At 45.6% G+C, this 23,212-nt stretch overlaps 1 protein-coding gene across 2 annotated transcripts in view; it reads right to left on the bottom strand.

The window, feature by feature from the left end:
* ANKRD27 (ankyrin repeat domain 27) overlaps positions 1–23,212 on the bottom strand; it is a 494,829-nt gene that overhangs the window by 241,645 nt on the left and 229,972 nt on the right. For both annotated transcript variants that reach the window (XM_069217700.1, XM_069217699.1), the window contains one exon: positions 12,126–12,204. In XM_069217700.1, coding sequence (XP_069073801.1) covers positions 12,126–12,204 — 79 coding nt within the window. The remainder of the gene's footprint in view (positions 1–12,125; positions 12,205–23,212) is intronic.

The raw sequence follows: 23,212 nt of genomic DNA on the forward strand, positions 1-23,212 counted from the left end.
AGGCCATAACTGGTACTTTCTATCTGAAGCCCTGCAGGGTGCTACTGTTTGGGCAGGAATTCACTCCTTTCACTCCTTTATCATAAAATTCCCTGAAGGAAAAGCAAGATCAGTCTCTTATTTGTCCACATTATGAGAACCATTTAAGGTGTGTATTGAAGGGAGATGCAGGTCTTAACAGATAGATGTACTTTAAACAATAACATTTTTTTTTTTTAAAACCCGAACAGCTTGAGAGGATAATATCCTCACTAGAAAGACATTGAGACTGAAAAGCTGCTGTCTATATTGGAAAAACTAAGTAATAAATTGCAATTTTACAGAGGGTTTTTTGGTAACAGAAAAAAGTATTTGAGAAAGTATTCTGCTGCATGCAAATATCGTGAGGGAGAGAGAGAGAGAGAGACCCGTCTGCACTCTAGCATGACTAACTTGACAAACCCCCATAAAAGCACAGTTGTGTTAAACACTGAATGGCAATGACACCATTTTCCAGGAGTTAATTACACAAACTTTGTATCCAACACAAATTATGTGAACCACATCGGATACGGCAATATCTGAAAGGAATAGTAAATCTGAATAGCATAGTTCTACTATGAATTGCGGATGATCAGAGAGCTTCTATGCTTGAACTGATAAGCATAGGAACAAATGAAAAGCACCTGCCACTGATGGCCTGATGATCAAGTTCTATGAAGACAATTAAGAAGACTGAGCATCATAGTTCCTGCAAGTATGTAGCAAATCAATTTGTACTGGCTGCCTGCCTGCTCCACCACACAGGGAAAGCAGTTAAACCGTGATACTAAAGCTCCAGAACAAGGGAATTCTATTGTCCCTTATCCTTATTAAATTTAGACATTAAAATTATAGCCTATGTGACTGCAAACAGACTAGCATCTCCTCATGGTCGGTGCTGCCTTGATTACTTGAAAACACTCAAATTACTGTAACTTGGATAAAGGGGTCTCCCGCTAAAGTAAAAGCCCGGATCCAAGATGTGGTCAAGTGCAAACCAAACTGCTGAAACATATGCCGGTCTCCTAATCCTAAAAATTTAGCCTAAGGATATCTGGGAACTTCTGTATGAACTTCTGACCACCACATTAAGGGCTGTGGTTTAAGAGTGATGCTGTTAGACAGTACCACCTAGACTTAAATGTATTATTGTGAGGCTTGATACACATTTTGATCATGTCATACATTACTAATTTTTTTCTGAACTCGACAGTCTCTTGCATCATGTAATAATTATGCTTGAGATGATGCCTTGAGCCAATTTTAATGAAATAACCTGGTAAGTCAATTGATATTGCTTTGTTAAATCTTCACAGCCCTTGTTTTATGAAACACTGTCCACACAGTTAATGAGTTAATGTACTATCTAAAAAAGCAAGGTATTAGCCATGAAGCACAGTAAACTAGACACCTACTTATTGACTATAAAATGATTGTAAAATGGCATTTGATCGTGTGAATAGGGGACTACTGTGGCATAATCAATATGAAGGGTATTCTACAGTCCCTTTTGTTTCCAATAATGGCATAGTATACACCATGAGTCTAGAACAGCTCAGAAAGATTTGAACTAGGAGGGGCGTGGCTGGAAACATGGTAAACTAGACGCGTTTTGCTGAGCTCCCACAGGCAAACGCAAATCGTGCAGCGAATCCTGTGGTAACGGGCTCACCATTGCCACATACACATTATGGACATCACACAAAGTAAACAGCTGGAAGGTGGGGGCGATATTTTCAGCCAGTGGTAGTGCTAACATCGAAAATTGTCCTGCTGTTAGAGAACTGTGGCCGTGCTGTATTAAGACGGCCGTACAGTACAAAGTCTGAGGCTGCTGGCTGAGGTGAAGAGGCCCGTAAGTCATGGGGAAGCATGCAGACTGTATTGCTCCCGGTATGCATCGGAGAATGGAGGAATTGAGCGTGGGCAGGTAGGTACGAGTCTGTGGCACCATAGATAGTATCAACCCCTGGTGTGACCTGGTCGCACTGCATCGAGATGGTTGTCCCAGTAAAGAAGATGGGCCTGACTTGGAGAAGCAGAGACCCATGGGTCATGGGGTGTGGAAGCTGCGGCCCTCTGGGAGTATCGGCCGCATACAGTAAGGAGAGCGGGCAAGTCGCTAGAGGAGCAGCCCGTAGCAGCCTAGATGGCTGGAGGCTTGTTTATTTTCCTGGGATCACGGGGCCTAGAGGGGCCATCCCAGGCAGGCCGTGAGTGCGAGGCAGCGGCAAGCAGGCACATTGAAGTTTGGCAGCCGCAGGGAGCTAGGTACTCTGTTGGTGGGGGGAGGGCATCACCCACAGTGACACCCCCACACGGCAAGAAGCAGGCCTGGTGAGACAGGATACAGGCTGTAGGTGACTGTGGTCCAGAGCTGAGCAGAGGAGATAAGTTGGAGATGTGGCACCACAAGATTCTTGACAGGTGCGTAATAAGTCGGCAGAGGCAGGAGGATCACCACAGGCAGAGATACCAGGTCCTGGAGGAGGCCCCACTATTTAACAGCAGGTACTGCAGGGGCTTCGGTCAAGCAAGTACTGGGGCAGATATCGACAAGCATTGATCCTGTGCCCCAGTTACTTATGAACTGGTGAGTGTTGGTGTTCGTGGGAGAAGGAACAAGACAAGGGGCCAAGAGCTGGACTGTTTGTAGGAGCCTGCATAATAGTGATCTTAGTGCTGGTTGGGCGCTGCTATCAGTGGACTGGTAGAGTGGACCCGCACAGAGCGCCACAATGGAGAAGGATAAACATACCAAGTCGCCGCAGGCAAACAAAAAAGTGAACTACATGCATGTAAATCCAGCTGGCGGGGGCAGACACTGATCCGGGGGCCAGGGGTGGAGACCACTGAGACTGTGCCCTGATGCTAGCGGACTTGATGGCTACAAACAAAGGCTCACAGGAGGAGCTAGTTACCAAGATAGACTCAGTGTCTACTGAAGTCAATCTATTGTGTACAGATCTCAGGAAGGTGATGGACAAGGTCACCCAAATGGAAGGTTCAGTCTTGGAACTTAAGCACGAGGTGAAGGAGCTGAAAGAAACTGTATCTAGGTTGTCTAAAGTGTCTGCAATTCTGTAGGACGGGGCGGAGGAAGTAGAGAGCAGGTCCAGAAGGAACAATTTGAAGTTTGTGGGGTTTCCAGAGAGAGCAGAAGGTTAGTCAGCTGAGCTCTTCTTGGAGGACTGGATAGTGAATGTACTGCGACCTAAAAACTTGTCCAAATTCTTCAACACTGAATGGGCGCACAGAAACATTATAGCCTGTATGTTTCATTTTAGAGACCAAGACATTAATTTGCAACATGTTTGGGTGCAGGGCATGCCGCAACTCGAGGAGAGCAACATCTCTATTTTTCCCCAACTACACCAAGAAAATGCAATACCTGCATAAAAACTATGCAAATGTCAAGAAGCGGCTCTGCGACAGAGGCTTGAAATAGCCTAATGTTCACTGCTAAACTTCAAATTGTGCATGAGGGAAAGGAACTGTTTTTCTATACCCCTGCGGAGGCAAGTGAGTGGTTGGACTTGCTGACTGGTGATACCCCCGTCAGAGACGCCACACAAGGAAGGAATCGTCCAAGAGCAGTGTTGAGGGGTTGGATTATGCGGTCATCAAGCCAAAGACTCCTCAAACCAGAGGGGGAACATAGTGGTTTGCCCAGACGAGACCCTCGCAAACACTGAGGTGGTGCTAGACACTGATGATTCATTCTTACAACACAGGGGCAACCCTGAGTTGAGCAGTGAGGGCATTGATGCAGGGCCGACAAACTCCCAGGACTACAATGATTAATGTTACTCTGAACTGAGGCAGTAGTCCCTGTGGGAACATTGGGAGGGGAATCTTCTGGGGGGGGGGGGGGGGGAGGGGGGGCAGCCTTGCACATCGGTGCTGCAAAGGGTACAGTAGTAAAATGGTAAGAAAGTCTGAAGTTGGTGTCAAAAGAAGTAAAATAGAATCTAACCTACCCAATGATTGATACTGAAGTTGTGGGGGGAAAAAAGTGGCCCTGCAGCTAGGGATGAGGGGCTGGAGTGCCTATGGCTTTGCCGTTCCCAATCGCTAGCAGACCACTAGCTTAGTACACGCACTAGCTGGGGTAAGGGCTTTGAGTTGTAAGGGTGGGGATGGGGCAGTAGATGTGTTGCCACAAATTTCTAGTGGCAGGGGTGGGTCTGTTGCATATACTGCTCGCTGGAGGGGAGGGGTGGGGAAAATGTCAGTATTTTTTCAAAGTTGTTTTAACAGGGTTTTTGAAGTGCTCATGTATGATTGAATCATTGTTTTGATTACGTCATGCTGGCGTGGGAGGCAAGGTGAAGCCTGCAGGAGTCAGCTATGGAAGTATAACTGGAAGGGGTACATCTAGGAGTGACTGGTAGCACCACCAAAATACTGACTTAGAATGTCAGGCGGCTGGGTTTGGTGAAAAAGAGATGGAGGGTCTATGCATACATGCGACACTATGAAACTTCTATAGACTTTCTGCAAGAAACGCATGTGTGGGACTGCATTTAGGCACTGCATAAAAATGGCTGAGTACCTCTAGTCCTTCTCCTACTCTGAGTTTGTGAGGGATAGTTTTGATCTGGGTGGCCCCTAGGGTACTATTCAGTTACAGGGGACACAAAAGTGATGTGGAGAGTCTGTATGTTGTCCTGTTCGGTACCCTGGAGGGAAGGGATGTATGTCTGATTAATGTTTATGCAAATAATTCTGATTGCTCACAGTTCTATAGATGACTGGTGGCAGATGCCACCGAATATCTGTCGGCCGACCTGGTGCTGGCAGGAGACTGCAATTGCGTCTTAGATGGGACCCTAGATAGAGATCCTCCCAGGCTACACACAAAGTCTGCACCGACAGGGGCCCTGAGGAACACACTTGAGGGCCTGAGATTGGTTGACATTTGGTGGCTGAGGCATCAACAGGAAAGTGCATATTCCTGTTGTACGCTGTAGGGTGGTCCTATAGCAGGATTGACTATTGTTTTGTCTCACAGACAATGGTCCATAGTGTGCAGGATGTCACTAACCTGGCTAGGTATGACCATTCCCCTTTATTGATGGGAATGCACCTTGGACGAAGGCGAACGGCCATACAACTGTGGAGGCTTAGGGCACAGGCGATGACTGACCCAGTTTTTTCAGCCATGGTTAGCGACACTCTGACTCATTATTTAGAGCGGGGCAGCGTGGATAGTAGAGCAATAGAATGGGAAACAGTGAAATTGGTACTCTGGAGGGAATGTCTGAATACCACATATGGGGTCAAAAAACAGATGGAGGGCAGTCTCAACAGACATGAGCGAGCATTATGCACACTTGAGAAGGCCTGAAACAATGTTCAGACAGACTGAGTGGCAACAACAGAAAAGGGAACTCCTGGAGGATTGGAACAGATTAGACAAATTTATTTTTAGAACCTAAAGACAGAGGCTACGTGTGTGTGTGTGTGTGGGGGGGGGAATAAAGTAGGAGCATTGCTGGCCAAGGCTGATTAGAGAGGAGGCGCATTATGCCCCAAATCAAGGACAAGGGAGGGCAGCTAGTTTACACACAACTAGCCATCAATGCCGCTTTAGCAGCCCGCTTCAGCAAAATCAATCAGTCACAGCCAGGAAAAGTGGAGTGAAGGGGTCAGCAATACCTGATGGGTGCACCAAAAAATAGACTGGCTGCAGAAGACAGGAAAGGACTAGAGGCGTCTATCACTAAAGAAGAGATAATGGTAGCAATACGAAGTCTCAAAACTGCAAAGGCCCTGGGTGAGGATGGGATGCCAGAAGAATTTTATCAGGTACGCAGGAGTGCTGACACACAAATTGTTGGAAGTCTTTGAGGAAGTTGTCTCCAGGGGGCGATTGCCAGACTATGTGGGAGGCCTTGGTGCTGATGTTGCAGAAACTGGGCAAGGACCTGACAGCTTCATATCGTCCATTATCAATCCTGAATATTGAGGTAAAAGTACTTAGTAGAGTGCTGGTGTTGCAACTGTTGGGTCATTTGACCTCATTGGTCGATTCGGACTGGTGCGGCTTCATTCTGAAGCGAAATACACTCTGCAATCTCAGGCCTCTTGCACACTTTTACAACACCCCGCAGTTGAAGGACGATGCCTTTGCTTTGGCATTTCTGAATATTAATCCGGCATTCGATTCAGTAGACCGGGAATACCTATGGATGGCACTTGACAAGGTAGGGCTAGGATCAAGTATATAGGCTTGGCAAGGATACTGTAAGCTGGGTCCGGGGCTAATGTCAGGAAATGAGGTATGGTTTCTGCAAGATCCAAGTTGCATAGGAATACCCAGCAGGGCTGTACTCTGTTGCTGCTTCTACTCGCGTTAGTGATGAAGCCTATGGCAAGTACACTAAGGAGGGTGATGGAATCCTGCGGTATTTAGGTGGGCAAAATGTGACATGAGTCGCCCTCAATGCTGATGATGCCTTAGTCTATCTAAGGCAACCGGAGTATTCAGTGCCCATCCTTTTGATGGCGATGCCCAAATTTGGAGATATCTCGGGGCTGTATGTCAATCATGCTAAGTCTTCAATCTTTCTGTTGGGGATGATGGGGGAAAGCGCCCCTGAAAGGCTGCAGATTACAGGTTTCCCACGGTAAAGTGTTGGTTTAAGGTATTTGGGGAAAGGGGTAGCTCAGATGGCTTCGGAATCAAACTTGAATGTGGGTCAGATGGTGGATCCTTGGTTTTGGAAGACGATGTCCTTGTCCCTCAAACAATCAATCAATCAGTTTTTGTAAAGCGTGTCTACTCATCCGTGAAGGACTCAAGGCACTGGGGCGAGGGAAGTGGCCTCATCCGAAGAGCCACATCTTGAAGTTCTTCCTGAAGATGGTGAGCAATGGGCTTAGTCTGAGGGGAAGGTTGTTCCAGCTCTTTGCTGCGATGTAGGTAAAAGATCGTCCTTCGGCGGTGGTTTTACAAATGTGACGGATGGTGGCCAGGGCCATCTGGGCAAAGCAGAGGGATCTGGCGGGGGTGTGGAAGGAGACCCGGTGGTTCAGGTAGGCTGGTCCTGTGTTGTGTATGGCATTTATGTGTGGGTGAGTAGCTTGAAGGTGCTTTGTTTCTCGACCGGGAGCCAGAGGAGGGTCCTCAGGTGTTGGGAGATGTGTTCTCGGCGTGGGAGGTCCAGGACGAGTCTGGCTGCGGCGGTGTTCTATGAGTTGTAGTTTTTGGAGGTTTCTAGTTGAGGTCCCAGCGTAGAGCGAATAGGTGTAGTCAAGCTTGCTTGTGACTAAGGCGTGGGTGACTGTCCTGCGACAGTCTGCTGGGATCCATCTGAAGATCTTCTGAAATTTGCGGAGTGTGTGTCAGCAGGAGGAGGCGATTGAGTTTACCTGGCGGGTCATGGGTATGGAGGACTCTAGGATGATGCCTAGGTTGCAGGAGTGCTCAGTCGGTGCACTAAGGGATGTGGGCCACCAGGAGTCGTCCCAAACTAAGGAGTCCCTAAGGAGCAGGGTTGCCCTGATTAAAATAGTAATGCTGTCGCAACTCCAGGCTGCAGGGCGCGCTGCATGATATCCCCAGCTTTTCTCTATGGAAATAGATTAGTTGCTTACAGATAGCTGTGGGCTAGGAAACGGGTGATGGTGGGGCTTCACATCCTCAAAAGACCTTGGTCCCATTGGGGGAAGGGGCCTGGAGTTGCCAGACTTAGAAGCATATTATACGGCGGCCAACTTGGAGAATGCAGTGCGTTGGCTGGACCCCGAGGATATCTGGGAGAAGCAGCTGTAATGGGCCTCTTGAGACACAGAGGCTCTGCCTAAGTTGCTGATGCGAGACGCGGAAGTGCCCTTGGATGCACCATACTTGGTGATGGGCTAACTTGCAAACTCTAGGAAAGGGCAGAGAAGAAAGTGATCAGAAGGGTGTCATTTGTGCCGACATGCTGATTCGGGTGCTCCAGCCATTCATGAAAATGGCTACCACTATGGTGGTGGAAAGGGAGAGGCTGCAACACTCTAAGGGACCTGTACATAGAAAGTATGATTTATTACGAGACAGGAGGCGACAAACATTTGAGATGGGACATACCTCCAGTATGCAAAACATTCGGCCATGGCGCATGAACTGGGATGGTCCTTTTCGCTGGAACCACCGCAGTTTACATTTTCCCATCTTTCTGAGGCACTGAGTGAAGATCGCTCTGCATTGTTTTTGAAAGGTGAGATGAGAGAGGGCATTGGCAGACCGACTTACGGACGCGGACTGGGGTAGGGTTCACGGAGGTTTGGGGACTTTGTCCTCCAAAGCAAGGTTTATGCTTGTACAATACAATTACATCCATCAGGTGTACCTCACCGCCAAGACACTGCATGTTATATGTCCCACAAGGGCGGCAAGGTGTTCACGATGTGGAGTAGTGGAGGCAGGCTTTTTACACCTTGCTTGATCTTGCAAGTTCCTCAGACCCTACTGGTAGGAGATAGTAGGGAAGCTTAATGAGGCTAAGGGGTGGAACTTGCAGCTTGATTTCAAAATGCTATTGTTTGTCCTATTTCCAAAGCCGAAGGGAAGGAACCTGAGTAAGAAGTTTCTCCTCTTGGTTCGGGTACTAGCGAAGAGGTGTATAGCCATAAGTTGGCTGGCAAAACAGCCCCCAAGGTTTGAAGCGTAGCTCAGGAACATGTCAGAGTGGGCGGTGGTGGAGGAGATCCACATGAAACAGGCCAGGCGCCATGACAGGGGTGAAGACGATCTCCAAGCAAGGGCGGCCCTATTGGATGCACTGAAGGACTCCCCCCCTCCCCCCATACCCCCTATACCCCCCCACACAGACTTCCAGTCACCTTGAAGGGGCAAGGGTGGGACTATTTGTGGCTTGAAGTATGGATGGCCTCAGAGGAGGTATTAGGCATGGTGCACTGCAAGCCTGGGTGGGCTGTTGACACACGCAGATGTTCCCTTACGTTCATGGCGGACTGCAATTGAGAACAGTAAGTACATGATCATGGAGAGCAGTGAGGTTTGAGGGAGGTGGGTGGGTTCTTCTTTGTCACATCTGTGGGATGACCATGCAGTACTGCCATATATTTGTATCTTAAGCTGAAATACAATAAAAACCATCTGGAGAAAAACAAGATTTGAATTAACACAGGCCACAAATAGAAGTCTGTGCTTGCCTCCCTGATTTTCAACATATACACCACAGCTATGGTTAAGTTTTTGATGAAGGAGCAATTGTTCATTTCAAAAAGGTCCAGTGAGCTAGACTGTACTAAGATTTGTTAACAGTAGTGACAGGAAAATATAAAAAACTATTGATTGTCCACAACCAGAATTGTAATATTTTTTATTGAATGAAATAGAAACAGCAGGTGGCATTTATATGTCAGTGCCTCCATTTAAGCTCTGACGTTTGGGGTCCCAGCTTGAGGAGAAAAGTGATTGTAGAGGACATATTACTATTTTGAAAATCAAGTCAGTTAAAATAATAAGTGCCCTTTCTACTTAGATATTTCCAGCCTGACCACATATATCATGGCGCATGTAGTTAAACCAAAATTCTGATGATATTAACCAATGGCTTAAAGGCACAAGCAGGTTGGTAGAAAAAGTACTTGATTTAGCACAATAGTCTGCTCTGCTGAATTCCTCCAGGTCACTGCTCAGAACCAAATGGCCTGAAATTTGGAATGCTCTACCAATCACTTGAAATGAAAGCATGGTTTATGAAATTCTGCCACCACCTGCATCTTGCACACCCAGATTAAATGTAAGGGTTAATTTGGAAATAAACTGGATCTGTATATGAGCCCTGGGTTAGATAACTGGAGTGCCCTGGATTAGATAATTTGAGTCATCAGCAGACATACTTGGAATACAGTACCTATGGCATGACGGGACTCATTTTATACCATTAAAGTGGGGTTCTGAAGGATAATCTAAATTCTTTAAATTTTAATCTGTTTTATGATATCTACACTACAAGCAAAGCATAAAAACTCATGTTTGGTTGAGGCTTTACAAAACAATGGTAAATAAAAAAATAACAAATAACACCCATATACACACACACACAAACACAAATTTAATAAGCAGAAAGACACGAATTAAGATGCAAACCCAATTATCTACATTCATGCCTGTGTCGGACTAAATGATAAGTTTACCAAAACCTATTTTGCCATCTTCCCCTGGAATATACTGGTGGGGGGGGGGGGGGGGGGGGGGTGTCTTGGGATCTTGCAGTACAAGGAAAGAAGGATTGCAAGCTGTGACAATGCCAAAGAATCATTAGGTCATAGTTTTGCATTTGACCCAAACTGCGGTTTGAAAGAAATTATTATTAAAAAAGAAATATGGATTGGTTTTATGGTGCAAACTTGCTAGGAAGCCACTATGCAGTCCCTAAGAGACAAACATGTATATCACACAGAGGCATTTGTAAAGTTTTTGGACGGTTGTCTATTATTATTTATTTTATTTTTTTGGGATATGAACAAGCAGGGTTAGTTTAGATTAACAGAGCTATATTGCCAGGTGTAGGGCCGCCATTCCCGTGTTTTAATTCATTTTTTGTATTTATATATTTTATTCTTTGTTGTGAGCTTGTTTTGTCATGATTATCAGTTTTATACCTTCTGCTGAGTGAGGTGACACTCCCATGCCTCAATCTTATATCTTAATCTGACGTGTCTCAACCATACTGTAATAATTTTAATAATTATACCAAAACGTGTACCCATCACTAAGCCATGTAACATCCATTAGTCTGTGAGCAATAGTGGAGTCAGGTAATACTATACTGGTAGAAAATAGCATGCCCCATATTGTGAGATAAAGACCAGTGCAGTTATCACATATAACCGAAAAGAGTCAATTAGCAAACCTACGTTAATAATGCAATCACATATTGAATAAGGTGGTTGGAAGCTTCCATGGGCAGTACGAAATCTGAAGATTCTAAGTTGATTCAACAGTCCCAGGAAAAACTATACAAAATTATAATTTCAAATATCAATTACAAGCATAACGCAACAAGCTGTTCTATATGGGAGGAATTTATATTCTGCATGTTAATTTAACTTTTCATCTACATATTACAATACTGGATAGCCTGAAAAAAGAAAGTGAAATACTACCTGTTAAAATTATTGATATACTGCTGTTGCTTTTCACCAAATCACCATAAAGTGGAAAAGTAAAAGTTAACTTTTAATGTCTGGTGGAATATGATATTTTCCTAAATGAAAAGGTTGATCGGATTCAGACTTCCAAATGAAATTCCATTATTAGAAGAGCTATGGTCTACTGTCCTCTCATAGTGATTCTCTCCAATGTGCAGGTGGATAAAACTGGTAAAACCTCCTGGAATACATTTTTTTATATTTTTTTTTACACAATTTATATTTACTAAGTATGATTAACTTTTGGTTGTGTACTTTAAGTATTTGCGATGATTATGGTTTTTATTATTTCGTTCAATAACAGATGTTACAGGGTAGAAACAGTCTGTATATTACTTTTTTCCTATATACCAATTTACAACCTTGTATATTACACATTTATTCAATTATACTTTTAATCTTAAATATGGCAAGTAAGAAAACACAGCTATGCTAGCAAAAACTGTTAGGAGTTAGCTAGGGTCAAGATACCTCAGAATTTTAAGTAGTCAACATGAAGGTCAGCAGAAGAAAAGAATATTGATAAAAAGGTGACCTCCTTTCACCATTTGGATGCAGTAAAAGATAAACTCCCACTGAAATTGTGGAACAAAAATAATAATTGAAAATGATGTGCTTCTTTCTAGACAAGAGAAAAATGAAGAGGTGATATGGCACTGGGCTTAGCTTGAGGCATTTGCGGTTTCTTTGGATTTTTGTCCTGCCACCTAGCTTAAGGCTGGCCAATTGAAGCAACCTCCGTGAAATATTTAAGAACAGAACATTAATACAAGCATGCAGGTGGCAGAAAACAGCAACGTTTTGTATATTTGTCACACACAAGACAAATCCTCCTGGAGGTGTGATTACAATCTAATGGCAATCATTTATGTGATTTACATAAAAAAATACAGTAAGTAATTAGGTACTGAAAAAAAAAGACAACATACCAGTTGGGAATCTCTGTTTTCACGAGTAAATACAAAAGGACAGATAGGAGATCATCCGCACACATTGCCTCCATGTTCACTGTCAAGACAGCATAGAAAGATTATAGTGAAAAAGGGCAAGCTAACAACAGTTCAAACATTTGATTTTAGTTCTGTGCACTTATATAGACCTAACCAAATGTGCACAAGTGCATTCACTAGGTCCTATGAACAAAAGTAGCTCTGTCCCTCAGTTCCATGTTCCACTATCTTTCTTTTGCAGACAGGAACAACGCCTATTTTTGATGGGATGTTTGCCATTGGTGGCATTAATTAATCTCTCTAATAATTTCTTTGTATAAATTACGGTGACTAACATTCTCTGTTTAATTCATTTTGGCACAGGCTATGGTGCATGCTATACACTTCCTTCCTTTTCATGTTATGACATATATTGTTGGCAGGGTGTAGGGCTTAACGTGGAAAGGTACGGTCTCTGTAGGAGAGCTGGGAATACCAACAAACAGTATCCAAGTAAGTCCTACTTCAATTCACACTTTAATCTTCCTCTGCTCTGTACATAATTCATATGACAATTGGTTGTGAATCTGATGCTTGTGGAAGATGCTACATTGACAGAACTGAAGCCTGAAGTCGTTCAAAGCAGTGTAAATGCCTTGCACTAACCACTAGCATAATCTATTTACTCCCAACAATCCATCCTCTTCACATGGTCCAACAATGGCAGGCCATCCTACTGTATACCAGCTTTGGCTTCTGACACTGTCTACTGGTGAAGCCTCTAACTCTGGTCACTAGCCCTTTGGTCTTATATGATTAATTCCCAACACTGGGCACCAGTACCAACTCTACAATATCCACAAATGACCACTTCTCTCAGTTACCAGGCCTATTCAATATTGCCATTCAATGTGTGCTCCTTACACCTCCAATCAGTACTTGCTACTAATACAGGTCAACAGTGCCATCACCTTACACTATTGCTTCCTACAGTGCACTCTGTGCGACCTACTCACACTTCTAAGTGGTGCAGGTTTGTACAACTGGTCACCAGTAAAAACTCTTTATTCTGTCCAACAATGCTGTCCACTAGACCACTAGGCCCTATAGTACAAAAAAAACCTCACCACTCCCTGCTTTTACACTGTCAACAAGGTCAGCTTCCTATAGTACCAACAATGATAGGTTTTCATGCTGACCATCTAAGTAAGCTCGCCATACTCCAAAATCAGTTAATGCTCAGAACGCTGGCTACATGTGCAAGATCCTCAATGGCCACAACATGTTTCCTACTGCATCCCTATTCCCCTCCCCCTATCCAAAACTATCCAATGGTTCTAGCGTGTCAGAATCTTAGCTGCTCACACAGTGATTAGTTGCCAATTGGCAATTGGACTTTGGAAATTACATGTAGCCTGGCATATCCCACCCCTCACTCCCCTGAGGGTTGTTGTCCATTCATAACCAAGCAGAATGTGTAGAAAACACATACTTTAGTAGGAGAGCCCGAAATTTTAAACAAACCTAAAACCGAACCAATCCTTCTCAGAAGTGGAGACCAGCTACTGAAATTCTAATCCTACATATCTTGTAACTCCACCTTCATTTCCTTCAAGAAAATGATGAAACCCATATTTTTAATTACATTATTTAACCCACTCCACTAGGTCACCCTGCATGTAACCAAGAATGCACTCTGTAAGAATTCATCTACCAAGTTCCTGCTCATCCACAACCATATGTTCACCGTTGCTATCTACTCACTGCTGATGTATGAGAAACCTGGCTCCTTATAAAGCACAGTATCATCATCTAGTGCAGACTGTTCTAAAAATAAAAAATAAAAAATAAAAAATAAGGGAGGCCACGGTAAGGTCTTGCTGCAACCTGTACCCAGAGAATACCTCGAAGGAGGCTGAGTGTTCAGTGCCAGTAGGCACTTTAGTCAAAGCCTCTAGCACATCCCTGTACAAAGACATGAAAGGCACCTCCAGTTCATGACCCAGTGGGACACTGATGTCCCTGGTCAATGCATAGCCCACCTAATTTTTCATATGAAACTGTTTTGTGGCATGTACAGGTTAGGAGTCAGTTATGTGTGACAGAGGCAAGAAGAGGTACCTCATTTATCTTTTTCCTAGTGCCCCACTATGGCAACAAATAATGTATTCCCTATGACAAACAGTGTGGTGGTTCATATGCACAAAGAAGCGATAGGGTTCTTTCAGAATTCTGGGAGGGAGGGGTCCTCTGTCTTCAAGAAACGCTAGGTGTAGTAAAGGTGGTTAGGCGTCTTGTAGCCATCAGATCAATAACACATAACCAACTAAGTGAATTTGAATTGAGTCAACCCTACCAAAAACTAAATACAACTAAAACAACTACAAATACACACCCCAAGCCTTTGTCACTTATGACTAGTTAAAGGCAAAAATTTAAATGATAAGATGTTAGTTTTATGTCTTATTCCAAATAAAAAAACAAATCACTTGATAAGACTCAGATTGGGGGGTATACATACTCTGAAAATACATTTTTTTAGGCACGATAAGGTTATTGCAAGTGACTAACAGGCAATGCGTTTTAATTAATATTGCCCTAGACACATTAGTGAATATGTTCCTACTGCACCTGACACACTAGCAGAAACAACAGAGGTTAATAAGGTCTTCTTTAAAAATTATACTACCAAGAAAAGGGATGGGAAGGGGGGTGGTGATGCTCTTTCAGTAGAAAGGAGGTAAATAAATTAGTGTTCCATTTCAGCAGGAAACATGAGGCTAAAATACACACCAATAGGTTAAAAGATTTAGACACAAAACGTACCAGGGTATAGGGTCAATAAAAGAATCTACTGACAAAGTGTTGTCAAGCACTTCATGTTGGCAGCCCAGGCATGAAGGAAAGGTTGAGAGATCTAAAGTGTTGAGGCCACCCGCTTGTTGGAGATGATAGATGTAGGAAGCTGGCTCTGTATTTGATATACATCAAAATCAGATTTATCATGCAAATAGTTCCCATACTAGTGGACAGGGGCTTGCTGTACCAATCCCAAGGTGCTCTTTTTAGGGGGTAGTGTCGTATAGCAGTCTTAGGCTTATCAAAGAGGAGTTTTAGACATCTGCAAATACACACACAGTCAATAAGTGAGACACACAACTCAAGAAGAAGATATCCCCCAATTTGTTTAAAAAAAAAAAAAAAAGTATATATATATATATATATATATATATATATATATAATATATATATTTAGGCACTAGAATTATCAGGTAGGTACGTTTTGCAAGAAAATTCTTTACAGTTTTGAAAAGACGACAGTGCTGTTTCTGGAAGCTGCAATGTTATCCTAAGGAGGAAAAACAAAGACGGCAAAACAGGTACAGTGCAGCAACTTAAAAGGCCAATCTCCTGGACCTTTGGTAAGTATTGGGCAAGGGTCAGGCCCACACCAACAGGTCTCTCTTGGCGGCACTGGCGTCGCCAGATGCAGAGGTGTAATACGGTGTAGAGTGCCCAAAGTTACTCGATGGAGATCATTCCGGTAGAAAAGATGCTGCCGGTGAGGACTGGGGATACAGTCTGGAGAAACCAACAAGTGGGTTCCAATCTTTAGATGTCTGGGGACGAGGAGATACCTTCAGTCCTCTTCTCCACGGGCCAGGGACGACATTGCAGAGATGTTCTCAGAAGTCGGGTTTTCTCCACTGAAGCACTCGCAGTTGAGGGGGCCTGCATGCAGAGGCTGCAGGTAACGCAGGAAGGTCCACAGTGGGCAAGTCCAAGGTGGACTTCATCTCTGGAGGGCTTGGGAACCATGCTAGCACCCTTGGTCCACGTCAACTTGGGCTGTGCAGCACAAGTGCAATGGGGCTTTCAGGAGTCTGGTTTTGGCAGTCCAGAGTCCTCACAGTCTATCTTGGGGGGCCTGCCAGATGCAGGAAAGCAGCTCCGCTGCTCCACAGGAGTTACTGGGTCGTTTTAGAAGGCAAGCAGTCCTCCCAGGCACTACAGCTACGGGACAAGACACCTTTGGCGCAGTTCGAGAGGAGCAGCAGAGAGGTCAGCAGGGCTGGGTACAGGTGAGGTGCTTCTTCCTTTGTTTTCGAAATCTCTTCAGAGTCTTTCTGCGTAGGTCAGTAGGAATCTGATTTTCTGCAGCCAGGGGCTCCCTAAATACTGAATGTAGGGGTGTTTAGTGGAGTGTAGAGTAGTAACCAATGGGCTACTTACCTCTGGGGTCACTATGCCCCCTATATGACCACTTCCTGTGGGAAGTGGGTGTAACCCTGTCCCAAAATGTCTACTTCTGACAAAACTAAGATGGCAGATTCTTAAATATGGTGACCACAACAGGAAGCTCACCTTATGGGTGGGACTTTACAAATGAGCCCTGGGGTTGGGGGCATTTCTCCTTTGTGTGAAACCAGATCTGCATGCCTAGGGCAGTAGGCTTCTTTGAAGTCCCCTACCCTAGAATGCAGATTCCCGGGTCATCCTTTTGGGTGGGGTGTGTAAACACCTTGCTCAGAGCAGGCTCTGTCTCTGACCATCCAAGAGCAAAGGCTCTCAGCTTAGGGGGACAGAATTGTGTCTGGTGGTGCCAGGCTGGCTAAAACTAGTCAGTCCCCACACAAGTAGTTGGTAGGTGTTCAGGGGGCACCTCTAAGGTGCCCTCTGGGTGCATGTATTAATAAATCCATCACTGGCATCAGTGAGGATTTATAAATACCAGATGTTTGATACCAAACATCCCTAGGTTCAGTGAAGAAATCATGTAGCTGGGATACTCCTAGTGACCAGTGTCCAGCACGTGTACTAAAAATTGCTTCCCTTTTCACTCACTATTATCTAAGAATCCACAAATACATAGCAGGGGCATATCTGCTGTAGCAGATATGCGATCACATGGAATATAATGCACCCTGCCCTAGGGCTGAAAGGCCTGCGGTAGGGGTGACTTACATATATTGCATGCAGGGTTAGGGTACAGGTCACACAGGGTGTGTGCCATGTCCTGTTTTCACTTTTAGCTCCACCAACACATGCAGCCCTCAATGGCAGTCTGCTTGTGCTAGGTAAGGGGTCCCTGAGGGTAGCACTATACATGCTGCAGCCCTTGGGGACCCTCTTTTGTACGCAGGCCCTAGGTACCACGGGTACCATTTACTAGGGACTTATAGTGAGTCAAAGGTATTGCGAATTGAGGAGCAATTGCACAGTTTTAGGGAAAGAGATCTGGCACCGGGGCCTGGTTAGCAGGAACCCAGTGCACTTTCAGTCCAAATTGCATTGAATAGCAGGCAAAAGGTGGGGTGGCCATGTCAAAAAGGAGCACTTTCCTACACTTTTTGTTTCCCAAAAATAACAAGGGTCTTCGCCCTATCCTAGATCTTTGGCCCCACAATCTATTCCTCAAGAAGGAGAAGTTCAAGATGCTCACTTTGGCTCGGGTTCTATCTGTCGAGGACCCAGGAGACTGGATGGTAGCGTTGGACTTGTAGGACGCTTATTTTCATATCCCCATCCTACTTGCCCACAGACATTACCTGCGGTTCACAGTCGGGCACAAGCTTTTCCAGTTCACTGTGCTCTCCTTTTGCCATACCAGCACCCCTCAGGTGTTCACCAAGGTAATGGCAGTGGTTGTAGCTCATCTGCAGCGATCAAGGGTTTCAGTCTTCCCTGGGCCCCTACAAAAACCTCAAGTTTGCCCAACTTAAGGCCCTCTGCCGGCCATGGAAACTTGCCATGGGCCCTAAGCCCACAAAAGTCCATCTGGAGCAGCTGCTTGCATTAAATGATCGAGTTGTGGCAAGCAGAGTAGCCCCTCCTGAGAGTGAGGAGGAAGAGAAAGTGGAAGAGGATGATTAATGCCTCCACAACTCCAATAACAGTACCAACACTGGAGGCACTTCAGATAGTACCCCAGGAGAATGAGACAGTGAAGATGCTGAACTCCAGAAGGTAGCTAAGTCTAGACTCTTAGCTAAAGAAATAGAAAGAGCTGAAATGGGCCTTGGACCCATCTCTGGTGGCAGCAACATTTTAAACAAAGAGAAAAAATAAGCTTTTGACCCTAAGATCCCAAAGATGCAGAAGGTGATGATATCACCAAGTAGTTCACTGTCTTTGAGAGGGCCTGTACCATGAGGAAACTCAGCCAGAAGTACTGTGGCTCTACACTCTGGGAGTTATTCTTAGGAAAGTGTAAGGATAGACTCCTGACACTGACTGGAGCAGGTGCAGAGTCCTGTGTCCACATCACATGAAGGACACCCTGATGGAGGGCTTTGGACTCACCACTGAGGAGTACAGGCTTAGGTTCAGGGATACTAGAAAAACCGCTAGTAAATATTGTGGGTAGATTTGGTTGACTTCTCAGTCAAAACATTGGGTGGCTGGTTGAAAGGGAACCAGGAGCAAGATTATGATGGGCTTTGTAATCTTATTATAAAAGGGCATCTGTTAAGTAACTGTGGGCCAGATGTAGCAAGGGTTTTACGCGCTGCAAACAGCGATTTTCACGCAAAACCCACATCGCCATGCCCTATTCCCATTTTGGGAGTCGGTAACCTGGTTACCTACTCGCAAAACAGGACTGCGAGTCGCAGCACGATGCAGGATTGCTTTGTGACCGCGAATGCGGTCGCAAAGCAATCGCAGTTTCCACCAGTGTCACACTGGTGGTAACCCATTCGCAAAAGGGAAGAGGTCCCCATGGGACCCCTTCCCCTTTGTGAATGGCATTGAAAAAAAAATAAAATTCAGAGCAGGCAGTCTGCTCTGAAAAAATGAAACTGACACGTTTCATTTTTTCGTTTTGTAATGCATCTCGTTTTCCTTTAAAAAAAAAAAAAAAAACTGCTTTATTTAAAAGCAGTCAGACATGGTGGTCTGCTGTATCCAGCAAGCCACCATCCCTGTGAGTGATTAATATTAATGAGGTGAGTCGCTCAGACTCGCAATTTGTGAGTTGCAATGCTGGATTTTCCTACATCTGGCCCTGTGTTTCTGAAAAATTGCATCAGTACCTGGCAGACCTAAGTCAAATTTTTCACCAAGAAATTGCCCATGGCCACCATGCACACCCTCCTGGGTGAGTCTGTCTGCCACTGGGGCTGATACTGGGGTGGGCTTTAAAGAACCCTCAGATACAAATCATCGGAACATTCATCCCCCCCCTTTCCAACCATGGCTTCCTGGCACTGTTTCCTGGCAGTCAATCACGGTGCGGCTGCGAGCCCTGGCTCAAAAAAACCTGTAAACTGTAAACACCACTAAACACCGGGGAATAGCTATTGGAGGGCAGTGGGGAGAGGAGTGGAGTAAGCCTGCATGTAAGTGGGCCGGTATCCCGCCATCTCACAGAGGGAGAACATTTAAAAAAAAAAAAAAACTAGCTTTCCCAGTAAGGGTGTGGGGGAGGCGCAATCCCCATTCCCCCTCCCAAACGCCCTTCCCTGGGTTGAAATATTAAATATAAAAAAAAATGGAAAAGGGGGGGGGAGTCAGCCCTCCTGGTCAAGGGATGAACTCCCTGTGGGGCCTAATTTTTTTATTTTTTATATGTGGATTCCCTCGGGCTGCGATCCCACACCTTTTGCCCCTTTTTATAACTACTGGATGCTGGTTTTTGACTGAGGCCTGCTAAACAGACACCAGTGCTCCTTCCTTAAAACAAAGTATGTCAGATTGTTTCACAATTGGCACAGGGCTTTCGCACCTCTGCAAGTCTCTAGTAAATGATATCCCTGGTACCTAGGGCATGGGTACGAAAGAGGGTCCCCTGAGGGCAACAGCACAAATTATGCCACCCTAAGTGCCCCACACACAAACTGCACACTGCCATCCAGGCTGTGTGTCAGGGTTCAAGCCCTGAGTGAAAACATGACAAAGCCACTGTCCACGGGAGTTCTTGGCCCTTTGGGGAGCAGGCAGTCATATGGAAGACTGGCAGAGGTCTCTGGACCTGCAGGACACTTTGCCTTCATTTGCAGGGCTTTTGAAGGAGAAGACAGGCCAGTAGTGCTGGGGCCAAGTCAGTTTTCGTCTTTCTCCTTCTCTGCTGGGGTTTCAGCTTTGCAGTCCTTCTTCTTTCTTCTTGTGAGGTCTCCAGGAATCTGACGAGCTAGGTTCAGGGGGACCCTTAAATTCTAGATTGAAGGGTGTTATACAGGTCGGGGCAGTAGCCAACGGTGACTACACCTTTCCAGTGTCCACTCCCTTTGGGGAGGGGGACACAGACCTCACCCTATTGGTCCCTGTCCTCCAAACCAACATTGATGGTTTTCCAAGGAGTGGTTCACTTCAGCTCTGGTCACTCCTCCTTGTTTTTCCTAATTTTCCCACCAAACTTGCCACCAAAAAAGGTGCTTTGTCCTGGGAGCGGGTATCTCCACTAGCTGGAGTGCCATGGGGCACTGTAACAGGAGGCCTGAGCCTGTGAGGCTCACCGTCAGGTGTTACAGTTCCTGCAGGGGGGGAGGTGTGAGACACCTCCACCCAGGACAGGCTTTGTTTCTGGCCACCGAGAGCACAAAGGCTCTCACCCCATGTGGTCAGAAACATGTCTGAAAGTGGCGGGCTGGCACAGAATGGTCAGTCCTGCAATAGCAGTTTGGCTAACATACAGAGGGCATCTCTAAGATGTCCTCTGGGTGCATTTTTCAATAAATCCCACACTGACATCAGTGTGGGTTTATTGTGCAGAGACGTTTGATACCAAACTTCCCAGTATTCAGTGAAGCCATGATGGAGCTGTGGAGTTCGTAATAACAAACTCCCAGAAAATGTACTTAATATGGCTACACTGCACTTACAATGTCTAAGAACGGACTTATACAGTGTAGGGACATGTTGCTCATGCAGCTGTGCCTTCCCCTGTGGTACAGTGCATCCTGCCTTAGGGCTGTAAGGCCTGCTAGAGGGGTGACTTACCTATGACACAGGCAGTGGTTTGTGGGCATGGCACACCGAGAGGGGTGCCATGTGGACTTTGCCTTTTCCTCCTCACCAGCACACACAAGCTGCAAAGGCAGTGTGTATGTGCTTGCTGAGGGGTCCCCCAGGATGGCAAAATACATGCTGCATCACTTTCCCTGGCCACAGGGCCCTTGGTACCATGGGTACCTTTTACAAGGGACTTAACTGTGTGCCGGGGTGTGCCAATTGTGTAAACAAAGGTCAGTTTTTGAGAAAGAACACTGGTGCTGGGGCCTAGTTAGCAGGAGCCCAGCATACTCGCAGTCAAAGTTGGCATCAATATCAGGCAAAAAGTTGGCGGGTAACCATGCCAACAAGGGCACTTTCCTACACCTCGCCCCCTCCAAACAAAAGAGGATGAGACTAACCTTTCCCAAGAGAGTCTTCACTGTCTTAGTGGGAGAACCTGAAAAGTCCATCTGCATTGGCATGGGTAGTCCCAGGTCTGTGTTCCACTGAGAAGTCCATTCCCTGTAGGGATATGGACCACCTCTAAAGTTTAGGGTTCTCATCTTTCATTTGCATTAGCCATCTGAGAGGTCCATGGTCAGTTTGAACAGTAAAGGGAGTACCAAACAAGCATGGTTTCAGCTTTTTCAGTGACTAAACCATTAGCAAAGGCTTCCCTCTCAAAGACACTCCACTGCTTCTCCTTGGGGAGTAGCCTCCTGGTAATTAAAGCAGCAGGCTGGTCAAGGCCATCATCATTGGTTTGGGACAGGACTGCTCCTATCCCATGTTCAGAGACTTCTGTCAGCACAATGAACTGCTTAAAATAATCTGGGGCTCCGAGAACAGGTGCTGAGCACATTGCCTCCTTCAGAGTGCCAAAGAACTTTTGACAGTCAAGAGTCCAGGTTACATTCTAGGGCATTTTCTTTGAGGTCAATTCTGTGAGGGGTTGGCGTCACAATGGATCCATACCCCTTTCACAAACCTTCTGTAGTAACCCGTCAAGCCAAGGAAAGCCATGACTTGAGTCTGGGTTTTTGGAGCTTCACAGCCCAGAATTGTCCTGATTTTGGGTGATAAGGGTTGCACTTGGCCTCCGCCCACAGGGTTGCCCAAGTGTACAACTGAGCCCTGCACTATTTGGCACTTTGATGTCTTAATAGTGAGGCCTGCAGATTGCTGGGCCTGCAAAACCTTCCCCAGGAAGATCAGGTGATCCTGCCAGGTGGAGCTAAAGACAGCAATATCATCTAGATATGCTACACTAAAGGACTCCAAGCCAGCAGGGACTTGATTCACCAGCCTTTGGAAGGTGGCAGGGGCATTATTTAAGCTAAAGGGCCTAACAGTAAACTGATAATGCCCATCAGGTGTAGAGAATGCTGTCTTTTCTTTTCCTCCAGGTGCCATCCTAATTTGATGGTACCCTGCAGTTAAGTCAAACGTACTTAGGAAACTTGTCAATCAATTTGTCTGCTCTTGGAATAGGGTGTGCATCTGTTTTAGTGACAGAGTTGAGACATCTATAGTCCACATAGAACCTCATTTCTCTCTTGCCATCTTTGGTATGAGGTTTGGAGACTAAGACCACTGGGCTGGCCCAGGGACTGTCAGATTGCTCAATTACCCCTAGTTCTAGCATCTTGTGGACTTCCACTTTGATGCAGTCTTTGACTTGGTCAGACTGTCTGTATATTTTGGTTTGACAGGTAAACTGTCTCCTGTGTCCTCATCATGGGTACACAAGTGAGTCTGTCCAGGGGTCAAGGAGAAGAGCTCAGCAAACTGGTGTAGGACTTGCCTCCAGTCAGTCTGTTGTTGGGCAATGAGGCTGTCTGAACAGACAAATCCATCAACTGAAACACCTTTAGGGTCCTCTGAGACGAGGTCAGGGAGAGGTTCCCTCGCTGTTTCCTGCTCCTCACCAGTAACCATCAGCATGGTTATTTCTGCCCTGTCACTATAGTGCTTTAGGCGGTTCACAGGGAACACCCTTTGGGTGTCCTGCTAGTGCCCAGGTCCACCAAGTAGGTGACCTCACTCTTTTTTCCCCAAGATAGGGTAAGGGCCACTCCATCTGTCCTGAAGTGCCCTGGGTGCCACAGGCTCCAGAACTCATTTATTCTGCCCTGGATTGAATTCTACCAGTG

Source organism: Pleurodeles waltl, chromosome 12 (genome assembly GCF_031143425.1).
Source record: "Pleurodeles waltl isolate 20211129_DDA chromosome 12, aPleWal1.hap1.20221129, whole genome shotgun sequence".
Classification (NCBI taxonomy): domain Eukaryota; kingdom Metazoa; phylum Chordata; class Amphibia; order Caudata; family Salamandridae; genus Pleurodeles; species Pleurodeles waltl.